Source organism: Podarcis tiliguerta (genome assembly GCF_965153285.1).
Source record: "Podarcis tiliguerta genome assembly, chromosome: 2".
Taxonomy (NCBI): domain Eukaryota; kingdom Metazoa; phylum Chordata; class Lepidosauria; order Squamata; family Lacertidae; genus Podarcis; species Podarcis tiliguerta.
Window position 1 is genome coordinate 86,423,912 of NC_139535.1, and position 17,377 is coordinate 86,441,288.

A 17,377-nucleotide genomic window follows, 5' to 3' on the forward strand; every position below is an offset into this window, starting at 1 on the left:
ATGAATAAGCCACTAAGCCAATCCATGATTTGGCTCACAGTGGTGCAGCAGTGCTGGAGGGAGGAGCAAAGTGGTTGCTGCCTTCGCAGCGAGAGCCCACATGTTTGTGCTAAGTCTTGACTGATACATGTGAACGAAGCCCATAGATTTTAAAGTATAGGAAGGTCAACTGAAATGTTCCATTCCTCCTACAGCTTCTAAATCTTCTATGCAAGAAGGCTGGGGCGGTGGTGGAGATGAAGTAAATCTCAGTACAAGTCAGTGGGAAGATGAAGAAGGAGATATGTGGAATAATACTGCTTCACAAGAGAGTAATTCCTCTTGTAGCTCCTGGGGAAATGCTCCAAAGAAAGGACTTCAAAAGGTAGGACTAAGCACAGCTGGGTTATAAAAATCAGTAAGATGAGATGGTTCATGCACTTAATTTTTTATACTTTATCAAACTGTTTTATAAAAGTATGAAAGTCATCATTTTCAAAAAGCACTACAATAAGATTGTTATCCTGTAGTTACCATCACTTGTCTTGTTCAAATGGTGTTGGAAAGCTGGAATGGACTAGAGAATCAGTTGCTATGCTATGGCCCTGCCTAACAGATTCCTTTGCACCCTGCTGTAGATGCCAATCACGTGTTCTTTACAGAAACAAACAGATCTGATTTTTGCAGTATTTCAACGTTTATGCAAAGACCACATAGTCAGAATGAGTTCTGACAAATAAGGGACACAAGAGGTTTGCAGGTCATATTGCATGTCTGCTTGCTAACAAGTGTGATAAGCTATTTCTCTGCTGTCCAACAAATTAGGTAGAAAGTAGGAATCTTTCTCAGCTGATTGTATGAGATTTGTGTAAACCTGAAAGCCTCCACTTCCAGCTTTAAAGTAACCTGAGTTCCTCCTTGCATCCACACTTAAGGAATTTTAGGTGGCAAAAATTCCAGTTAGTGAACAAGCCAGGATCAGAAACCATTTGTTTGATCCTGGCTTATTTGACCTAACGAGTTTAAACTAACCAGGGAACCGGTTAATTTAAAATCAAAAACAGACGTTCCCTACTTTTTCTACCTTTGCACAAAAGAGGAAGCTTGCTGCAACTTGTGGGTGTGATGCCCAGCCATGCTTAACCATAGAGTAATATATTTCCTTTACATCCAAACTGCTTTTCTGACAAGAAGAAACATAGTTCCCCCTCTGGTGTGAACCCAAAACATGCCACAGCTCATGCATGTAGTATTATATCTGAGGTAGACAATGTGGTGCCCTCCAGATGTTGTTGGATTACAACCTCCATCATCCCCGGCCATTGGCCATACTGGCTGGGGTTAATGGGACTTATAGTTCAACAACATCTGGAGGGCACCATGTTGCCTAACCCAACACTATACAATGGTTTAACATTGCACCCAAGCCGTCTCACATTCATGCAATATTTATATGGAATGACTTCATGTGGATTTTCATTCTCTTTCCCTGCAATAAATATGACAAATAAAGAAATTTAGACTGCAATCCTATATACTGTTACCTAGAAGTAAGTCCTGTTGAATTAAATTGAGTGTAGGGTTTTCTTGTTTAAAAGTTTTCCATTTTTCCTCTCAATTAATTTTCTCAGGGCATGAAGACATCTAGTAAGCAAGATGAGGCCTGGATCATGAACCGTCTGATAAAACAGCTCACAGACATGGGCTTCCCAGTGAGTAACATTTGGTTTGTTTATTTATTAAATTTCTAGCTCATCCATCATGTGGTTCTAGTCCAGGAATATTCATGTGATAGTATGTCCTCTGGCTTTGGCTTCATGGTGTTAAGCAGTGATGAGGAACCTGTAGCCCCCCAGATGCTGGTGGACCCAAGCTCACATAAGTCCCAGCCAAAATCATCATGTCAGATTATGATGTCTTAAGAGAGGAGGTAGTTGCTGTAAGGTGCTCTGAATCATGGCTCCTAGCAAATCCATCTCGCTCCAAATTTTACATATATATTACTGACTTGATTGCAAAATTCCTCTGTTTCAACCAGATGAATGGTTTGAAAGCTCTAGGTATGTCTCACCTTGCACCTGTTTTACAGTTCATGTAAAATCTACATTGTGTTTCATAGTTGTGAAAAAAATCAATTTCTCATTTTTGCAGAGAGAGCCAGCAGAAGAGGCCTTGAAGAGTAACAGTATGAATCTAGATCAGGCCATGAGTAAGTATTTTTGTAACTGAAATAGACATCTGCGAGGGTTGATCTGTTACAATGAAATTTGCATCACTTTTCTCAGCAGCATTATGTCAAAGGATCGAGTTGGTTGTAAATTATCAAGTGCCAATCTTAGTGTTTTAAAAGACAAAATGCATTTTAAATTTCAAGTATGAAGTGTATTAATATCAGTGGGAGTGTAGCAATAGTTGTATCAGTACAACAGTCATTTTGTCTTGATTTAGGGACATTTCCCTCATTTTCTTTGGTGTCTTCATATTGTGTTTACTTTTTGCAGGTGCTCTGCTGGAAAAGAAGGTGGAAATGGACAAGCGTGGAATGGGTGTGGCTGACTACAATGGAATGGTCACCAAACCCCTTGGCTGCCGCCCACCACCGATCTCCAAAGAGTCTTCCATGGACCGCCCCACCTTCCTTGACAAGGTAGGTGCAGCACTCTGGAAGCAGAGTGGGAAGAAACTCTAAAAGTTAGATTAACCTGGAAAATGTGGGTGGGGCAGGTAAATGTACTGTTTTGCCTCATGAGTCTGCTCCCTTTACTTCTTAGCTTACTAGTAAAAGAAAGCATAGTTACTGGAGAGTGAGATGTCCTATTTCATCTGCAGGTGTAGACATTTGGCATTAGCACAATATCGCCACTTGCTGTTTTCAGCTGTTCTTTTCTAGCAGGGCTGGCTAACCTATGGGCCTCCAGACCTTGTTGAGACTACAGCTCATGATTCCTGACCACTGGCCCTGCTGCCTGTAGCTGATGGGATTTGGAGTCCAACAACATCTGGAGAGCCACAGGTTTCCCATTCTTGCCATAAGGCAGAGATCTTTTTTATGTTCCTCTGTGGAGGAGGAACCTCAGTGTTGTACCTCAGTGGTGCCATATCAACAATAAATATTGAGCTGAGACATCCTCTTGCAGTGTGGATATGTGAAACATGAAAAACATAATTTATTTCTCTTGTCTTTTGCCAAGTAATCGAGAGACACCAGTAGTAGCTTTTAAACTTTCCCAAATACATTGAATAATTAAAAAAGGCTCAGCCACTACATGGAGCTTCTCTTATAGGTTTGTCCTTAGACACTCTAGTACAGGAGCAACCAATGGGCTGCCATCCAGATGTTGTTGGGCTCCAACTCGCATCAGCCCCAGCCAGCATGGCCAATGCTCAGGGATGATGCGAGCTGTAGAATAAAAATATCTGGAGGGCACCACATGCACTAACATTGCACTGACACATCTACCACATCCAAAATCCCATCTCAGGCCATGGCAATTTGTAATGCTCCAGAGAATAAGACTCCAGGAAGAACACTTCTTTTGGAGTCTGTAATTGAGACATCAAGATAAAGTAATCATCATATGCATCCCCAACTTTATTTCTAAAATTATTAAGTGCTTAGCAAGTGCCTTTATTTGTTTATGAAAAGACCAGCTTTTCTACAGTTTACAGTTCTAGGTACAGTATCACACTTCTCTGTGTTTTTAAGGGTTGTAAACACAACAAATTAATACCATGTGTTCCATCCAGACTTGCCCCGCTGGTGTACAAAAGGGCTCCTTTGAGTCTGAAAATGCTCAGAATTCCTTTTCCATTAGTATAGGACACTTTCAGGAAGTTTTTCTTGTTAATCAGGAACATAACTTGGAAAAATAATTATTATGTGGCATTAGCACATAAAGGTGTGGGGGTGGATTGCACCTAAATACAGTACTTGAAAGTTCTGTTGTGCATCAGGATCAGACTATGGAGTATGGGTCACAACAAAACATTTCATTCTCATTTCTGTTTCTTTGGCCTTTAGAGTGTTAAGGCCGCTTTCCCCTTCTGAGGAATGCTTTTCTTTCTTCTTCCAGCTATGTCCTAGCTTTCTTCAGGCCAAACTTCAGAGCAAATGACTTTTTAAGCATTCCACAATATTTTGTATGTGAATAGGAACCTTGGTTTTTAGAGCAAACCAATCCTGAGTAGAAGGCATATATAGGACACTGAAAAGTATTCCTGCTTAAGAGGCAAGAAAGGATAGCAAACAGCTCATGACCTGAACAGAAGAAATCCTTGAACCTGTTACTGTCATGCAAGCTGCAGTTTGTGGAGTATGACGGATATTCTTGCAGAATGTGAAACATGTTGAGCTGAAAGACCTTGGGGATATGATTAGAAAATATCTGTGGAGCTTCCAGCACTAAACTAAGTATCACATTGGTTGATGATAAAGAAACTTTTCATGGGCCTCTACAAGGAGCTGGCAGAAAAACTTGTATTAGCAGGAGTTTATTTAGGACTCCACAGATATTTCATGTTTGATTGGCATGGAACAATATTTCACCGTTTTTAGGAACATGGGCTATTCCCTGACACTTAATAATCTTCTGAGTGAGTGGGTGGGAAGATGATGCAAATTAGCTGTAAAATTACTGCTTTTAGCAAGTTAACAAAAGAGCATGCATACACTCGTGAAGCTATAATTATTTGCAAAGTACACAGCAAAATTGAGATTTTTTTCCACATGACTTCAGGCTTTTACTTGTAGAATATTTGCCTGCGGAAGGGGATATTTAAGCATCAGAGAATAATCTGGCTCCACAAGGGGCAGAACCTTTGCTCAGCACCCTGCTGCAGTCTGTGATACTAAACCAGTAGGGGCGGGAAAGACATGCTTTTGTTTACTATCGTTCTTCCAGACAGGCACAGTGTAGCGGTAGAAGCCCCTGTTCTTACTTCTATATTAATTGCTCCACAGCACATACACTGCACATTCATAAATGTAGGCCAGTTGAAAGGTAATGCCAAAGAATAGCTTAGCATTGAAGTGAACAACCTTTTATAAGTGAAGAGCTGCATTTATTGGAAGAAAAAGTGGCTGAAGACCATGTGAGGGCAGTGGGCAGGGCCAAAGCCCAAAGTGTGCAGACACACCTCTGTTTTTCTCCCTCTCAACCCAACAAAAATCCATTCCTTCTCTTTTCACACATGGAAATCCCCAGCCATCTATTTACACATGTACAGAAGCATGCACCATACTCATACATTCACTTTCTCTTCCACAGTTCTCTCACACACAGATTAAATTTGCAGTCCCCTTTTCCCACACTACCTTCTTTTCTTGTGGCTCCTGCTGTTCAGTTTCAAAAGTAAGTCTATACACACACACACACACACACACACACCCTCTTACTGTTGTCTCATTCGCCTCACCAAGGACTCACTTTGTCCTTCTTGTCCAGGCATAGGCAAACTCTGCCCTCCAGATGTTTTGGGACTACAATTCCCATCATCCCTGACCACTGGTCCTGTTAGCTAGGGATGATGGGAGTTGTAGTTCCAAAACATCTGGAGGGCCGAGTCTGCCTATGCCTGTTCTTATCACTTACTTTCATTCCTTTCTCATTGATCTTCAGTGCCTCCCAACATAACCTGCTCCTTCCCTTCCTAATCATTCTCCTTGTCTAGCTGTGTTGAGGAGAATGAGATTGAGACAGGCAGGCATGCATGTGAGCTGAGGGTCTCGGAACATATATCCCACTGGCTAGAGCCTCTTATTTAAAGAAACTTGTAACTCCCACACTCTGTACTTGGGCCTCTGAGCTCATGTGTGGGGCTGATTGCCAACTTCATGGATTGTTGCAGTTCAGGGTTTTTTATATATATATAGAAAAACCTCTAAGCAGTGAACATAATATGATAATTATCAATAAAACACAGATAAAATTAAAACAAATATACCCAAATAAATTATACATCTAGGTAGGCTTGTGGAAATAAAGAAGTTTTCAGAAGACATCTGTATTATTATACAGTGAGGATGTCAGTAGGATGGGGGAAGCCATGAGGAAGGGGAGGAACCAATAGCCCCAGGAACCATGTACAGTGTTTATTTATTTACATAATTAATATACCACTTAACATTTTAAGGGAAAAAATACATGCACAATTTATGCACTCTACCTTTTCTCCTCTTGCATACGAGAAGAGGTGATTGAAAACTTTCTCTTTTGATGTTAAATTAACCGTTATGTTATGTTCAGACTCTAAGAACTCTGGTTAGTTCAGACAAACCCAGGGTATAATTGTCGTTTATGATACCAGCTTGCTCACTAACTAGCATTTGCACAGGTTTTTCTCAAGTATGACATAACAAGGGATTGTGATTAGCAGATGTTTCTGAACTGGCACTTGATGAATGTTGGAAGTATCCTGGCTCATGAATTTGTAACACTATATCACGGTTTAGCTTATGTCCACACTGGCCCACTGTGTTTACCCTGCATTAAACCCCAAAGACACTAGCTATACACAGAAAAATACATTTTTTGGGGGAAGAGCAGAATACCCCTAGAACAGGTCAGTGGAAGATGGCCTCCTAGATAGACTTAGACAGATGAGATTACTTCCCAAGCCTCCTCCACCTAAAGCTTCAGCTGTAAGGTTTTCTTCTTGATATTTTGGATTATTTCACATATAATGTGTCCAATCTTCCAAACCATGGTTTGGATTATTGGGAATAAGCTTTGTGCAAGCCCCTTCCTCTTTAGTATGGCATTTCCTCCTTCCCATCTTTTAGGCAAATTGTTGTTTGCCATTTCATCCAAATCGACAAACTATGGTTTGTGGCTGACCTTGAAACAAGAACCAGGAACCAACTTTAAGTTGTGATTTCCAGTAATAGTTTGGAGAATATGCACAAACCAGCTTGACAGCACTTAGGTCATGACTTTCCTGGTTCAAAACTTAATTGACTCTGAGCATGCAAGGGAGGGAGGAGATAATCTTATTTCTTGAGGGATTAGAAGTGTTACGTATGAACTCACCAATTTATGGGATGTTCTTGCTCCCAATTCTTTGAAGAATTTTTTAACTGGAAATTGGTTGGGTTGGGTGGGTTACAATTTGGTTTTTGTTTATGCTATGACAAAGCTGAAGAATTAGACACAAAATTCAGCCCACTTATTCAAGTCCTACTCATGCCAGTGAAACCTATATGCATATAAACTGGAATATGCTTGGGGCTGCAGTTGACAATACAGAATTCTTTGAAAATTCCGATTCGCTCTAAAACATGGCATTCAGACTAGGACACTGTCAACATAGCAGCCCCCTTGTCATCTTCCTCATCCCTCAAATTGGTAACTGATTTAAAAATAAATTGTTATACACCTGCATTCAATAGCAGATGTTTGTTTACATACTGATTACTATGCTAATGTTTAAAAATAGTTTAATGTCTGTCATGTACCAAACTGTAGATGACACAGAAGATTAATGGAACAAGTTTTCTCAACAGCTGATTTGCAATTTAGAACACTACCTAAAATTGGAATTGTTGATTATGTATATTACCAAAGTATCAGTGAAGAAAGCATTCTGAAACTCCTGTAATTTTTAACTTTCTTCATAAGTCTGTTTCCACTTTGGCTTATGGCAGTGTTCCAAAAATGCAATCAGGGTTTTCAGAAGAATTGAATGTCCTTTTGTCCTCCAACGCCTCCCCTTTTGTTTTATTTTGTAATTGAGAGAAAAGAGAGGAAATGAAGTGGGCATGGAAGTAATGATCAGACAGAAGTCTGTCTTGTGCGGGTGTTCTTGCCATTCCTCTTGAGGCAAGTGATCGGTTGCCCTGTAACATTCCTATTTTTAAAATGTTACAACAAGCATCCCTTTTTGTGCCTGCCATTTTTCATACTACAGAATACTGTTCAGTTATAGATTTACAAAATGCAAAGCAAAAAGTAAAGACAAACAGTATCTAAATTCTGTTTCTCTTTTTCTTCTCCCTTCCACCCCATACTTTTCATTATATATTCCTCATGCCTTTTTAAACAATATTTTGAACTTTTATTCATCCATGTTCCACTTATATTTCCATGGGAAACTGTTCTGTGCACTGTCTGTACCTGGACACTGCACACAGCTCACCCTTTCTTTTTTCAATCAGGATGGCGGCCTAGTGGAAGAGCCCACTACTTCACCATTTTTGCCTTCACCAAGCCTGAAGCTCCCCCTTTCAAACAGTGCACTCCCTAATCAGACCCTGGGTGGGATTGCCTCAGGGCTGGGCATGCAAAACTTGAATTCTTCTAGACAGGTAAGGTATCTTAAGAGTGACAGTTATTTGAATGTCGGTACGCTTGCGCTTGCTAGTCAGCAAGATATTTGTTTGGCTTTGCTTTTCATTTTAAGGCTCCTTTTTCTCAAACGTAAAGAAGTGAATGAAAAGTCAAAAATCAACTTGTCATTGAGGCGTATTTCAAATGACAGTTTTGTTACTGCACGCCAAGATTCCCAAAGGTCCTTAGCTATAGAACTTGCCCTTGCTTCCCTGCAGTTCCTCCCGTCTTTGTTGTTGGTTCCTTTTCTCCTCTGGTGCATCCCGCAGCGTCCCTGCACACTGGCACTCCTTCCCATCCTCACACAGACCATACTTCTTGCCGCTCATAGCTCTTGCCGCTCTTGCTTACTTCCTCTTCGCCTTCTCAGCTCATACACGTTGAAAGGTTTCCCTATACTGGGGCCTTTATATCACTCTTCTCCCCCACCCTCAAGCTTTCTTGGTTGCAGTATGTGCTTGTTAGGTGGAACAGGACCAGTATTCATTTTTAACTGTCCAATCCACACATTTGGTGCCGCTTCCAAGTCTAGATGATAGAGCACTTGACTAGAGAAACCAAATATTTGCCCTTTTGCCATTGCTTACACTATAATGTCAACGCTGTGCTCTAAAACCTATGGACCAAATTATTTATACAGTGGTACCTCTAGTTACGAACTTAATTCATTCCGGAGGTCCGCTCTTAAGCTGAAACCATTCTTATCCTGAGGCGCGCTTTCACTAATGGGGCCTCCCGCTGTGTGCTCTGGCACACAATTTCACTTTACATCCTGCAGCAAGGTTCGCAACCAGGAGCAGCTACTTCTGGGTTAGCAGAGTTCGTAACCCGAAGCATCCATAACCAGAAGCATCGTAACCAGAGGTACCACTGTATTTGAGCTGGCTAGGTATTGTTAAATGCCAGCATCCTGTTCCTACAGTGGCCAAGCCCACAAGCAAAACAGAAGTTCCTTAGCACTCTCCTACTTGTGTTCCCCTGTAACTGGTATTCAGAGGCATATTGGAGGTTGGAGATAATGTACAGTATAGCTGTTGATAGTCTTATGATCCATGAATTTGTCTATTCACCCTCTAAGCTATCCAGGGTGGCATCAATCACTGTGTAAATAAGTTTGTCTGTCTTGAATCTCCTACCATTCAGCTTCAATGGATTATCCCAGGTTCTAATACTGTGAGACTATCCAGTTTCTCGACACCATACATAATTTGTTTCACATGCCCCAGTTGCCTTTTGCATGAGCTAAAAAGCCCCCCAAATTGGAACTATGTGTCATAGTTGATAATCAGGAAACTACATGGTACAAGTGGTTTTTGTTTCTGTTTTTAAAGCGAAGGTGATAAAAGGATAAGCTGGAATGTTGACCCAAACTTATTAGAATAATAGTAATTCATTTTTACTTTGGCCACATTTGGACATCACACTTAACTATAGTTTAGCATAATATGAAGAAGCTGCCTCCCTTCTGCTCAGGCACGACCATTAGGAAGGGCAAACAATGGTCAAGCAGGATGCCCAAAGCATTCCAGTACCCAAATCTATATTTTTATGACATACATTCCACATGTGCAATGTATTTTTAATTTTTTTTTACTGAAACTAGAGGGGAAAGCTTTACACTATATGTCCAGGGGAGAAAAGTCATTTCCTAGATAAAGTTAATTCACATACATGTAGATCATGATTGACTCATTTTGAAAGCGAAATTTAAGCCTGCTTTAGACATGCAACTACCTTTAAGGGTGGCTATTTGTATCTGCATCCAGTTGCTTGCATTGCATTTGATAAGCAATTTCTATAGCAGATCCCCATGCTGTTGCAGCACTTTCAGTGGCATTATTACTAGCCTTCTTCTAGGGGCATTTGCCAAGGTTTGACTGAATTAGGTGCAGTTTTGTCCACACCATCATCTTTCCAAAGGAAGCTGCTTCCACAAAGTGAACATGGTTGGCTGCGTGAGTAATTTAAGTCAACTGATGTATTTGTGCCAAACTCCTACCGATGGTACATGCCTACTGATGTTTCAGTTTGCTATACTTTAAACCAGTGATGGCCATACTTGGCCCTCCAGCTGTTTTGGGACTACAACTCCCATCACCCCTAGCTAACAGGACCAGTGGTAAGGGATGATGGGAATTGTAGTCCCAAAACAGCTGGCGGGCGAAGTTTGACCATCATTGCTTTAAACCCTGCTGCTAATCTGCATGAGAGCTCCTTTGTTTGCTAATGTCTTGAGCTAGCCTACAGTGACTGTCACAAGCTATAAAATTGTGAAACTTAAATCTTCTAACCTTGTCATCCCACAGATACCGAGTGGCAATCTGGGTATGTTTGGCAATAGCGGAGCAGCACAAGCCAGGACCATGCAACAGCCGCAGCAACCGCCAGTGCAACCTCTTAACTCATCCCAGCCTAGTCTTCGTGCTCAAGTGCCTCAGTTTCTCTCCCCTCAGGTTAGATTGAGCTCTGTAGCATTAGTGATAGCCAGGGATGCAAACCCAGGTGTCATTAACCACTGGCAGTTGGAAAACAAGGGCCTAGCGGTTAGCACTTGGGTTGTCGGTGAGGTCAGGAGGCAGGTTTCTCCTCCTCACCGGCTCCTCAGTTTTGCAAAAATGGTTGTATCCCTGGCGATGGCCATTTCTGTGCCATAACTAATGCATATTGAGTGGAACACTTAAATGGAAGAAAAAATAATATATTCTTAAAGTTATCTGCACCTAGAGATGGCTGATAGTGCCAATTGGAATAATGCAACATAAAATATTGACACAACCACACTTACACAATACACTTCTATGAAAGGTACCATGTGTAGAGAAATGCCACAGAGTTTTTAAGTTGCCATGCCAGTTTATTTGAATTACAAAAAATAGCATGTTGTGGGAAAGTTATTAGTGACTCAGGTTGTACCCTACTAAATCATTGCATGTGTGGAATGACTTTTGTGAACAGGGTGGAACTTCCTCTCCCTTTCCTGCCCCTGCACACACCCCAAATCTGCCTTGGGGGTTCCCTCAACCCTCTGGAGCAGTTCTGGGGGGGAGAAGAGGGAGAGGAATTTGTGTGGCACTTGCAGAAGTTGTTAGACACATACAATGAGTTGGTTGGATACAACTCTCAAGTATTTATATTTTATGTGTCAGATTTAGAAAGGATGAACAGTTCTGGAATGAAGGTTTATTTTGCTGTGATATGTTGTGTTTGCTTTCAACTTCTACACATAGCTTTCTATTAAACAAAAATCACAGCAAGTACCTAAAAACCACTTTCTTTGGAATTGTCTTGTTTCAACTCTGCAAGGAGTTCAGACCTGTAACTAACACAGCTGTAGTAATGAATATTCACCTCTTACATTCTTTTTCTCCAGGTTCAAGCACAGCTTTTGCAGTTTGCAGCAAAAAACATTGGTCTCAATCCTGCACTATTAACCTCGCCAATTAATCCTCAGCATATGACGATGTTGAACCAGCTCTATCAGCTGCAGCTGGTGAGTTAAAAGCCACAGTGAGAAAGCTATAAATCCAGAAAGAAAATCTTGCATTTAAAGCCACATGAATGGGCATGTTCACTTCAGAAATGATGATTAGACTTGGTTCTGAAAGTGAATTTATATACCTACTTGAATCTTAAAAGTTGCTTGATACTTCTAGTATGATAAAGACTAAATTCTTTGCTCATTACCATTGGATTGTTCTAAACTTAACTTCTGAAACACATGTATAGGACTGTAACCTCAAAAACAACCTCTGGTACCACTAGTATTACTCAGAATTCTACAATATTTCTGATAGATTCCTGTGTTGTTGTTTTTGTATTGTATGCTAATCTAATAAAATTGATATTCTGCAATACTTCTTCACCAGTAGATGCAATGGAGCATTATTTCCATTCATTTGTGCAATCAGTCATGTCCTTAATATGCATGTATTTTATTGCAAACCTTTCAAAGTTATTGCAAACCAAATCTTTCTAGGACCCAGTCTTCCAGATATTAAGATACCAGTGTAGAATTCAATGTACCCAATGGCAACAACTAATCTTAGGTTTTGAGAAAACTGCCCCATGTTATAAATATAGAACTTCTTTTTAATTCAGTTTTGTGAGCATACAGGAGTATGTACAGACATAACAACAGTGGTATAAATACCTTAAATAAGCTGAAGCGCCAGCCAGAGACCAGGTGTGAATGTATGGTTTGAACCATGGTACAGTGAGCATGGTACAGTGAACCTCTGATTGTGAACAGGATCCGTTCCGGAGGCCCGTTTGCAACATGAAAAGTGTGCAACCCACAGCGGCACGTCTGCGCACGCGCAGGTTGCAATTCGCCACTTCTGCGCATGCACGAGCTGTGAAACCCGGAAATAACCCTTTCTGGTACTTCCGGGTTGCCGCGGGACATAACCTGAAAGAATGTAACATGAAGCAGACATAACATGAGGGATGACTGTATAGAGGGTTTCAGGTAGGCAACAGATGAATTCCACTGGTATCATCTCAATGTATGTGTGCTCCAGGGCTTAGTTTGACAAGCTAAAGGTTCTCTAATCTTTTTGGGCAAGTAGACACACTTGGAATTTTGAGAAAGTGCTAGGGATGTCAGTCACAAAATGGCTGCCAGGAGGACAGGCCCTAACACAAAATGGCTGCTGTGGAGATGTAGCATAATACCAAATAACTGCGGGAGTGGGGGCATGACATACCTTGCTACAGAGGAAAAAGAGACAGCAACACAAAATGGTGTGGCATGCCCCTGACCCCGTGGCCACCCCATCAAAGGGGGGAAAGTATATACATCAGCCACCACTACACTTGCTCACAGAGAGCAACTTGGCACCCAGTGAGATGTGGGCATGTTTAAGGGGGCATGCTCAGTGTAGGAGAGGTGGAGTCGTGCAGACAGAATTGAACAAGAAAGGCAAAAAGTCTGAGGGGTTTTTAAAGGGGATATTTATTAAGACCTTTAACAAGCACCTTGTGGGCAACCTCTGCACCACAGTGTTCCTGTTAACTTGAGTTCTAAACCAGGATTAAGAGAGCAGAATTAGCACAAACCCTGATTAAATGTTTTGTCTACCCTGGGCCTTTGTGATTAGTTCTCTCACATGCTACCAACACTCTATTTGCATCTCCGTGTTTACATTTTCTTGAACAATCATTCAGTTGATGATGCCTTTTCCTCATCATGTTTTAAATAGCTTTAATTGGCCATGTATTGTTTGCACTCTTGGTCTGAGCTGAATTCTGTCTCTGGGTCTGTTACTTCCTGCAAGGAGGTCTTTGGGAGCATGCATTTGTTTCATATGTTATTTAATGCAGTTGCAGTGAGGCCATTGGGCTTCTTCACACTGTGACCTTAGACTTCTTTTTTTCCTCAACTTGCAGGCGTACCAACGTTTACAAATCCAGCAGCAGATGTTACAGGCTCAGCGTAATGTTTCCGGACCCATCAGACAACAGGAGCAGCAAGTAGGTGCAACTTGTTGACCCAGTTCCAAATGTAAAGCCTCTAAAGAATCTAGCATGTTACAAGAAAAAGCTTATTTGTGAAGGAAATCTATGTGCTGCACGCTTTTATGCAGACATAAATCACAAGAGGGTTACAGACTTCAGTTTCTCTTACCATGTCTGGGATGCATCTAATTCTTGATCTAGTGAATTCATTGTCTGCTGAGTGGTTCTAGATAAAGTGCCACAAACATTTGTTCCATCTAGCATTTGCTTACTTTGTTTTATTTTTTCCTTGCTGCCAGGTTGCACGTACAATCAATAACATGCAGCAGCAGATCCAGCAGCACCAGCGCCAGCTGGCCCAGGCCCTGCTTATGAAGCAGCAGCCACCCCCTCCACATCTATCTTTGCACCCCCCTGCAGGCAAATCAGCCATGGATAACTTTTCACCCCATCCCCAGGCTCCTGGCCTATCTGACCTGCAGACCAAAGAGCAACAGTCTTCACCGAACACCTTTGCTCCTTACCCCCTTGGTATGTGCAGTTATTTAAGGACCTGTTCAGAAGGATGTAAATTACATAATTATGTATACATACAGTGATTTAACTTGCTTCAGTCTGGAATCTTTTCTCCTGCATACCCCTGCTTCTTAACTAATTTGGCAACTGTGTCCAAATTACTTATTATCTTTATTAATATGCTACCCAAAAACAAAGTTCTCTGGCAGCTAATAATAATAATACCATTAAAACTGAACCATAACAACATCAAAAAATGGCACAGTGTTAAAAACTTCAGAAGCAGAGAATAAAATCAGTATAACAAAACTCAGGCAGCACTTATATTCTTTTTATCTTGTATAATATTAGAATCCAGGATCCCTGAATGAGTCTGAATGGTAGAAGGTTTAGGACTGACAGAACTTAAGTCTTAAATTAACTTACAGAAAATGTAGTGGTAGGTACCAGTTTAGGTGGTTGTAAGATACTTGGTGATTGTAATAGACTGTCCCTCCCAATTTACTTCTTGGGCCCTTGCTGCTTTAACCCGTGTTTGCATTACTTGTAGACGTAAAAAGATTAGCTTGTGACTTCAGCTTAAAGTAAAGTGTGATTAAATGCCAAGAATCGGGGATTAAGGGTTTCTTAATAGCCTGCCTACTTCCTCTTAGCTGGACTGAACCCAAACATGAATGTAAACAGCATGGACATTCCTGGTGGTTTGTCAGTGAAGGACACTTCTCAGTCCCAATCTCGCCTTCCTCAGTGGACACATCCCAACTCAATGGATAATCTCTCCAGTGCTGCTTCTCCACTTGACCAGAATCCTAGCAAGCACGGTATGTGTCATCATTCTAAATACATCAAGTCCAACTGCAAGATTCCATGTTTTTCCGATACAGTGGTACCTCGGGTTAAGTACTTAATTCGTTCCGGAGGTCTGTTCTTAACCTGAAACTGTTCTTAACCTAAAGCACCACTTTAGCTAATGGAGCCTCCTGCTTCCGCCGCACCGCCGGAGCACGATTTCTGTTCTCATCCTGAAGCAAAGTTCTTAACCCGAGGTACTATTTCTGGGTTAGCGGAGTCTGTAACCTGAAGCGTATGTAACCCGAGGTACCACTGTATTCTCTCCCCCGACCCCAGGTTAGCAATGGGCATTGCAAAGTACTTAACAGAATATAAATTTCTCAATGGAACATTTGTATGTGCAAATATCTTATTCTTGTAATTCCCCCACCCCCACCCCCACCCCCCCCACATATTACTGCTCATACTGATTTCATTGCTCATATTATTGGTCATAATAAATGTTAATGGCCTAAAAAAACAAGAAGGGAAAATCAGTTTGAAAAGTCCAGAACATCAAGCATTTCGACTTTTGAGTGGCTTAGGCTAGTCTTATATCCATTTACTGGGAAGTATGCCCCACTGAACTCAATCAGATTTAATCTCCAAACAGGTAAGCATAGAATGCACAGTTAGAAAATTAAATTACACATGTGTTATATTTTTCTCATGAATCCTTAAATCTTAAATTTTATGAGCTGTTAAGAGAAGTTGGCAGGGGCAGAGGTTCACTTAGGTGAGCAGTTTTCAAAAAAACATACCCCAAAGAGAGTGCAAAATACCTATCAACTTTGTTTGGAATTCATCACATTAATGTAAATTGAATGCAGACTACAACAAATGTATGCAGAGCAGAAGTGAAAATTCAGTATTGCCCTTACTGTCATTATACATTTTAGCCCAATAATGAGAGAAACCTATTTTAGCTCCCTGCTCTTGTTTCAAACTCCCATTTTCTAAACTCATAGCTAATACTGTGCTCTTTAAAAACATTTACATTTTGTGAGTATATTGATAAGATTTTTAAGGATCTTAATTTACTGATCCATATAGCAAAGTGCTTTTGCTGACACTCAGCAAAATGCCATGTTGTGTATCTTACATTTTTTATTAGAGTCCTTTTGTTTTAACTTTGCTTGACAGTTTTATCAGTAGCAAATCAGTCCCATGCAGGTTTGTTCTGAAACAGGTCCCACTGTGTGTTCAGTAAGATTTACACCCAGTAGCAGCTTTAATCTCACGAATCTTTGATAGATAACTTTTGAACTGTGTTAGCTACCTTTCAGCCCCAGTTTAACCTGCTATCTTTCACTTAACTGGCCAGTGTTACAGATGTGTTGTATGAATGATACTTTGCTTTGCTAATTTCTGTTGAAACAAAGAAAGAAAAATTATAGTGACTACCAATAAGAGAAGGAGCCAAATGTTAACCATGCTCTTAATAATCTTGTGCTGTCTTCCCACCTTCTTTGTTCTAGGTGCTATCCCTGGAGGTCTGAGTATTGGTCCTCCAGGAAAGTCCTCCATTGATGACTCTTATGGCCGGTATGATCTGATTCAAAACAACGAGTCACCAGCTAGTCCTCCTGTAGCCGTTCCTCACAGCTGGTCACGTGCCAAATCTGATAGTGATAAAATCTCCAATGGCTCCAGTATCAACTGGCCACCAGGTAACAAAAAATATATATATTCTAGCTTTTAGAGCTTGAAGGTATCTGAAATGTGATACAAACCCCTTTACTGAGGCCATGCTTTCAGTATCCAAATGTTAACATACTAGTGCAGCTCATTCCAGCTGCAGTCTTCCGTAAGATGAAAGTACGAGGAACATTTTGCCACGCTGTTGTTGGGCGAGGCATGCAGGCACATAAAATGTTTTATCCTGGTGTGAACTGGGATAAAACTTCCTACCTGCCTGATACTAGCACTGAATTTGGACAACAAGATCCATCCATCCAAACCTCCCTTATAAAATGTTTTTCTTATACTTTTTATCAAAATGCCCACTCCCTCACCAGAGAGTTGTGTACCTGGTTTCATCTTCTGCGCAACGGTACCTTTTCCCACACATGTGGCTCTTGGTAAGAAATGTCATGTCATCTTATTTCCCCCCAAACAGAATTTCATCCTGGGGTACCATGGAAAGGATTGCAGAACATTGACCCTGAGAATGATCCTGACGTTACACCTGGAAGTGTTCCAACAGGGCCAACTATTAACACCACCATACAAGATGTTAATCGCTATCTACTCAAGAGTGGAGGTAGAGT

General features: G+C 41.0%; 1 protein-coding gene across 15 annotated transcripts in view; it reads left to right on the forward strand.

The window, feature by feature from the left end:
- Window positions 1-17,377, forward strand: part of TNRC6C (trinucleotide repeat containing adaptor 6C) — a 120,829-nt gene that overhangs the window by 82,854 nt on the left and 20,598 nt on the right. For 13 of the 15 annotated variants that reach the window (XR_014508337.1, XR_014508338.1, XM_083428457.1 and 10 more), the window contains 12 exons: window positions 195-364; window positions 1,611-1,691; window positions 2,131-2,188; window positions 2,481-2,626; window positions 8,132-8,281; window positions 10,610-10,756; window positions 11,674-11,793; window positions 13,692-13,775; window positions 14,060-14,291; window positions 14,930-15,097; window positions 16,586-16,777; window positions 17,227-17,370. Coding sequence is in view for 13 of the 15 variants with exons in the window: in XM_083428457.1 (XP_083284583.1) it covers window positions 195-364; window positions 1,611-1,691; window positions 2,131-2,188; window positions 2,481-2,626; window positions 8,132-8,281; window positions 10,610-10,756; window positions 11,674-11,793; window positions 13,692-13,775; window positions 14,060-14,291; window positions 14,930-15,097; window positions 16,586-16,777; window positions 17,227-17,370 (1,692 nt within the window). In the remaining 2 variants the exon portion in view is untranslated. The remainder of the gene's footprint in view (window positions 1-194; window positions 365-1,610; window positions 1,692-2,130; window positions 2,189-2,480; window positions 2,627-8,131; window positions 8,282-10,609; window positions 10,757-11,673; window positions 11,794-13,691; window positions 13,776-14,059; window positions 14,292-14,929; window positions 15,098-16,585; window positions 16,778-17,226; window positions 17,371-17,377) is intronic. The other 2 variants (XM_083428467.1, XM_083428468.1) reach the window with 1 other exon arrangement.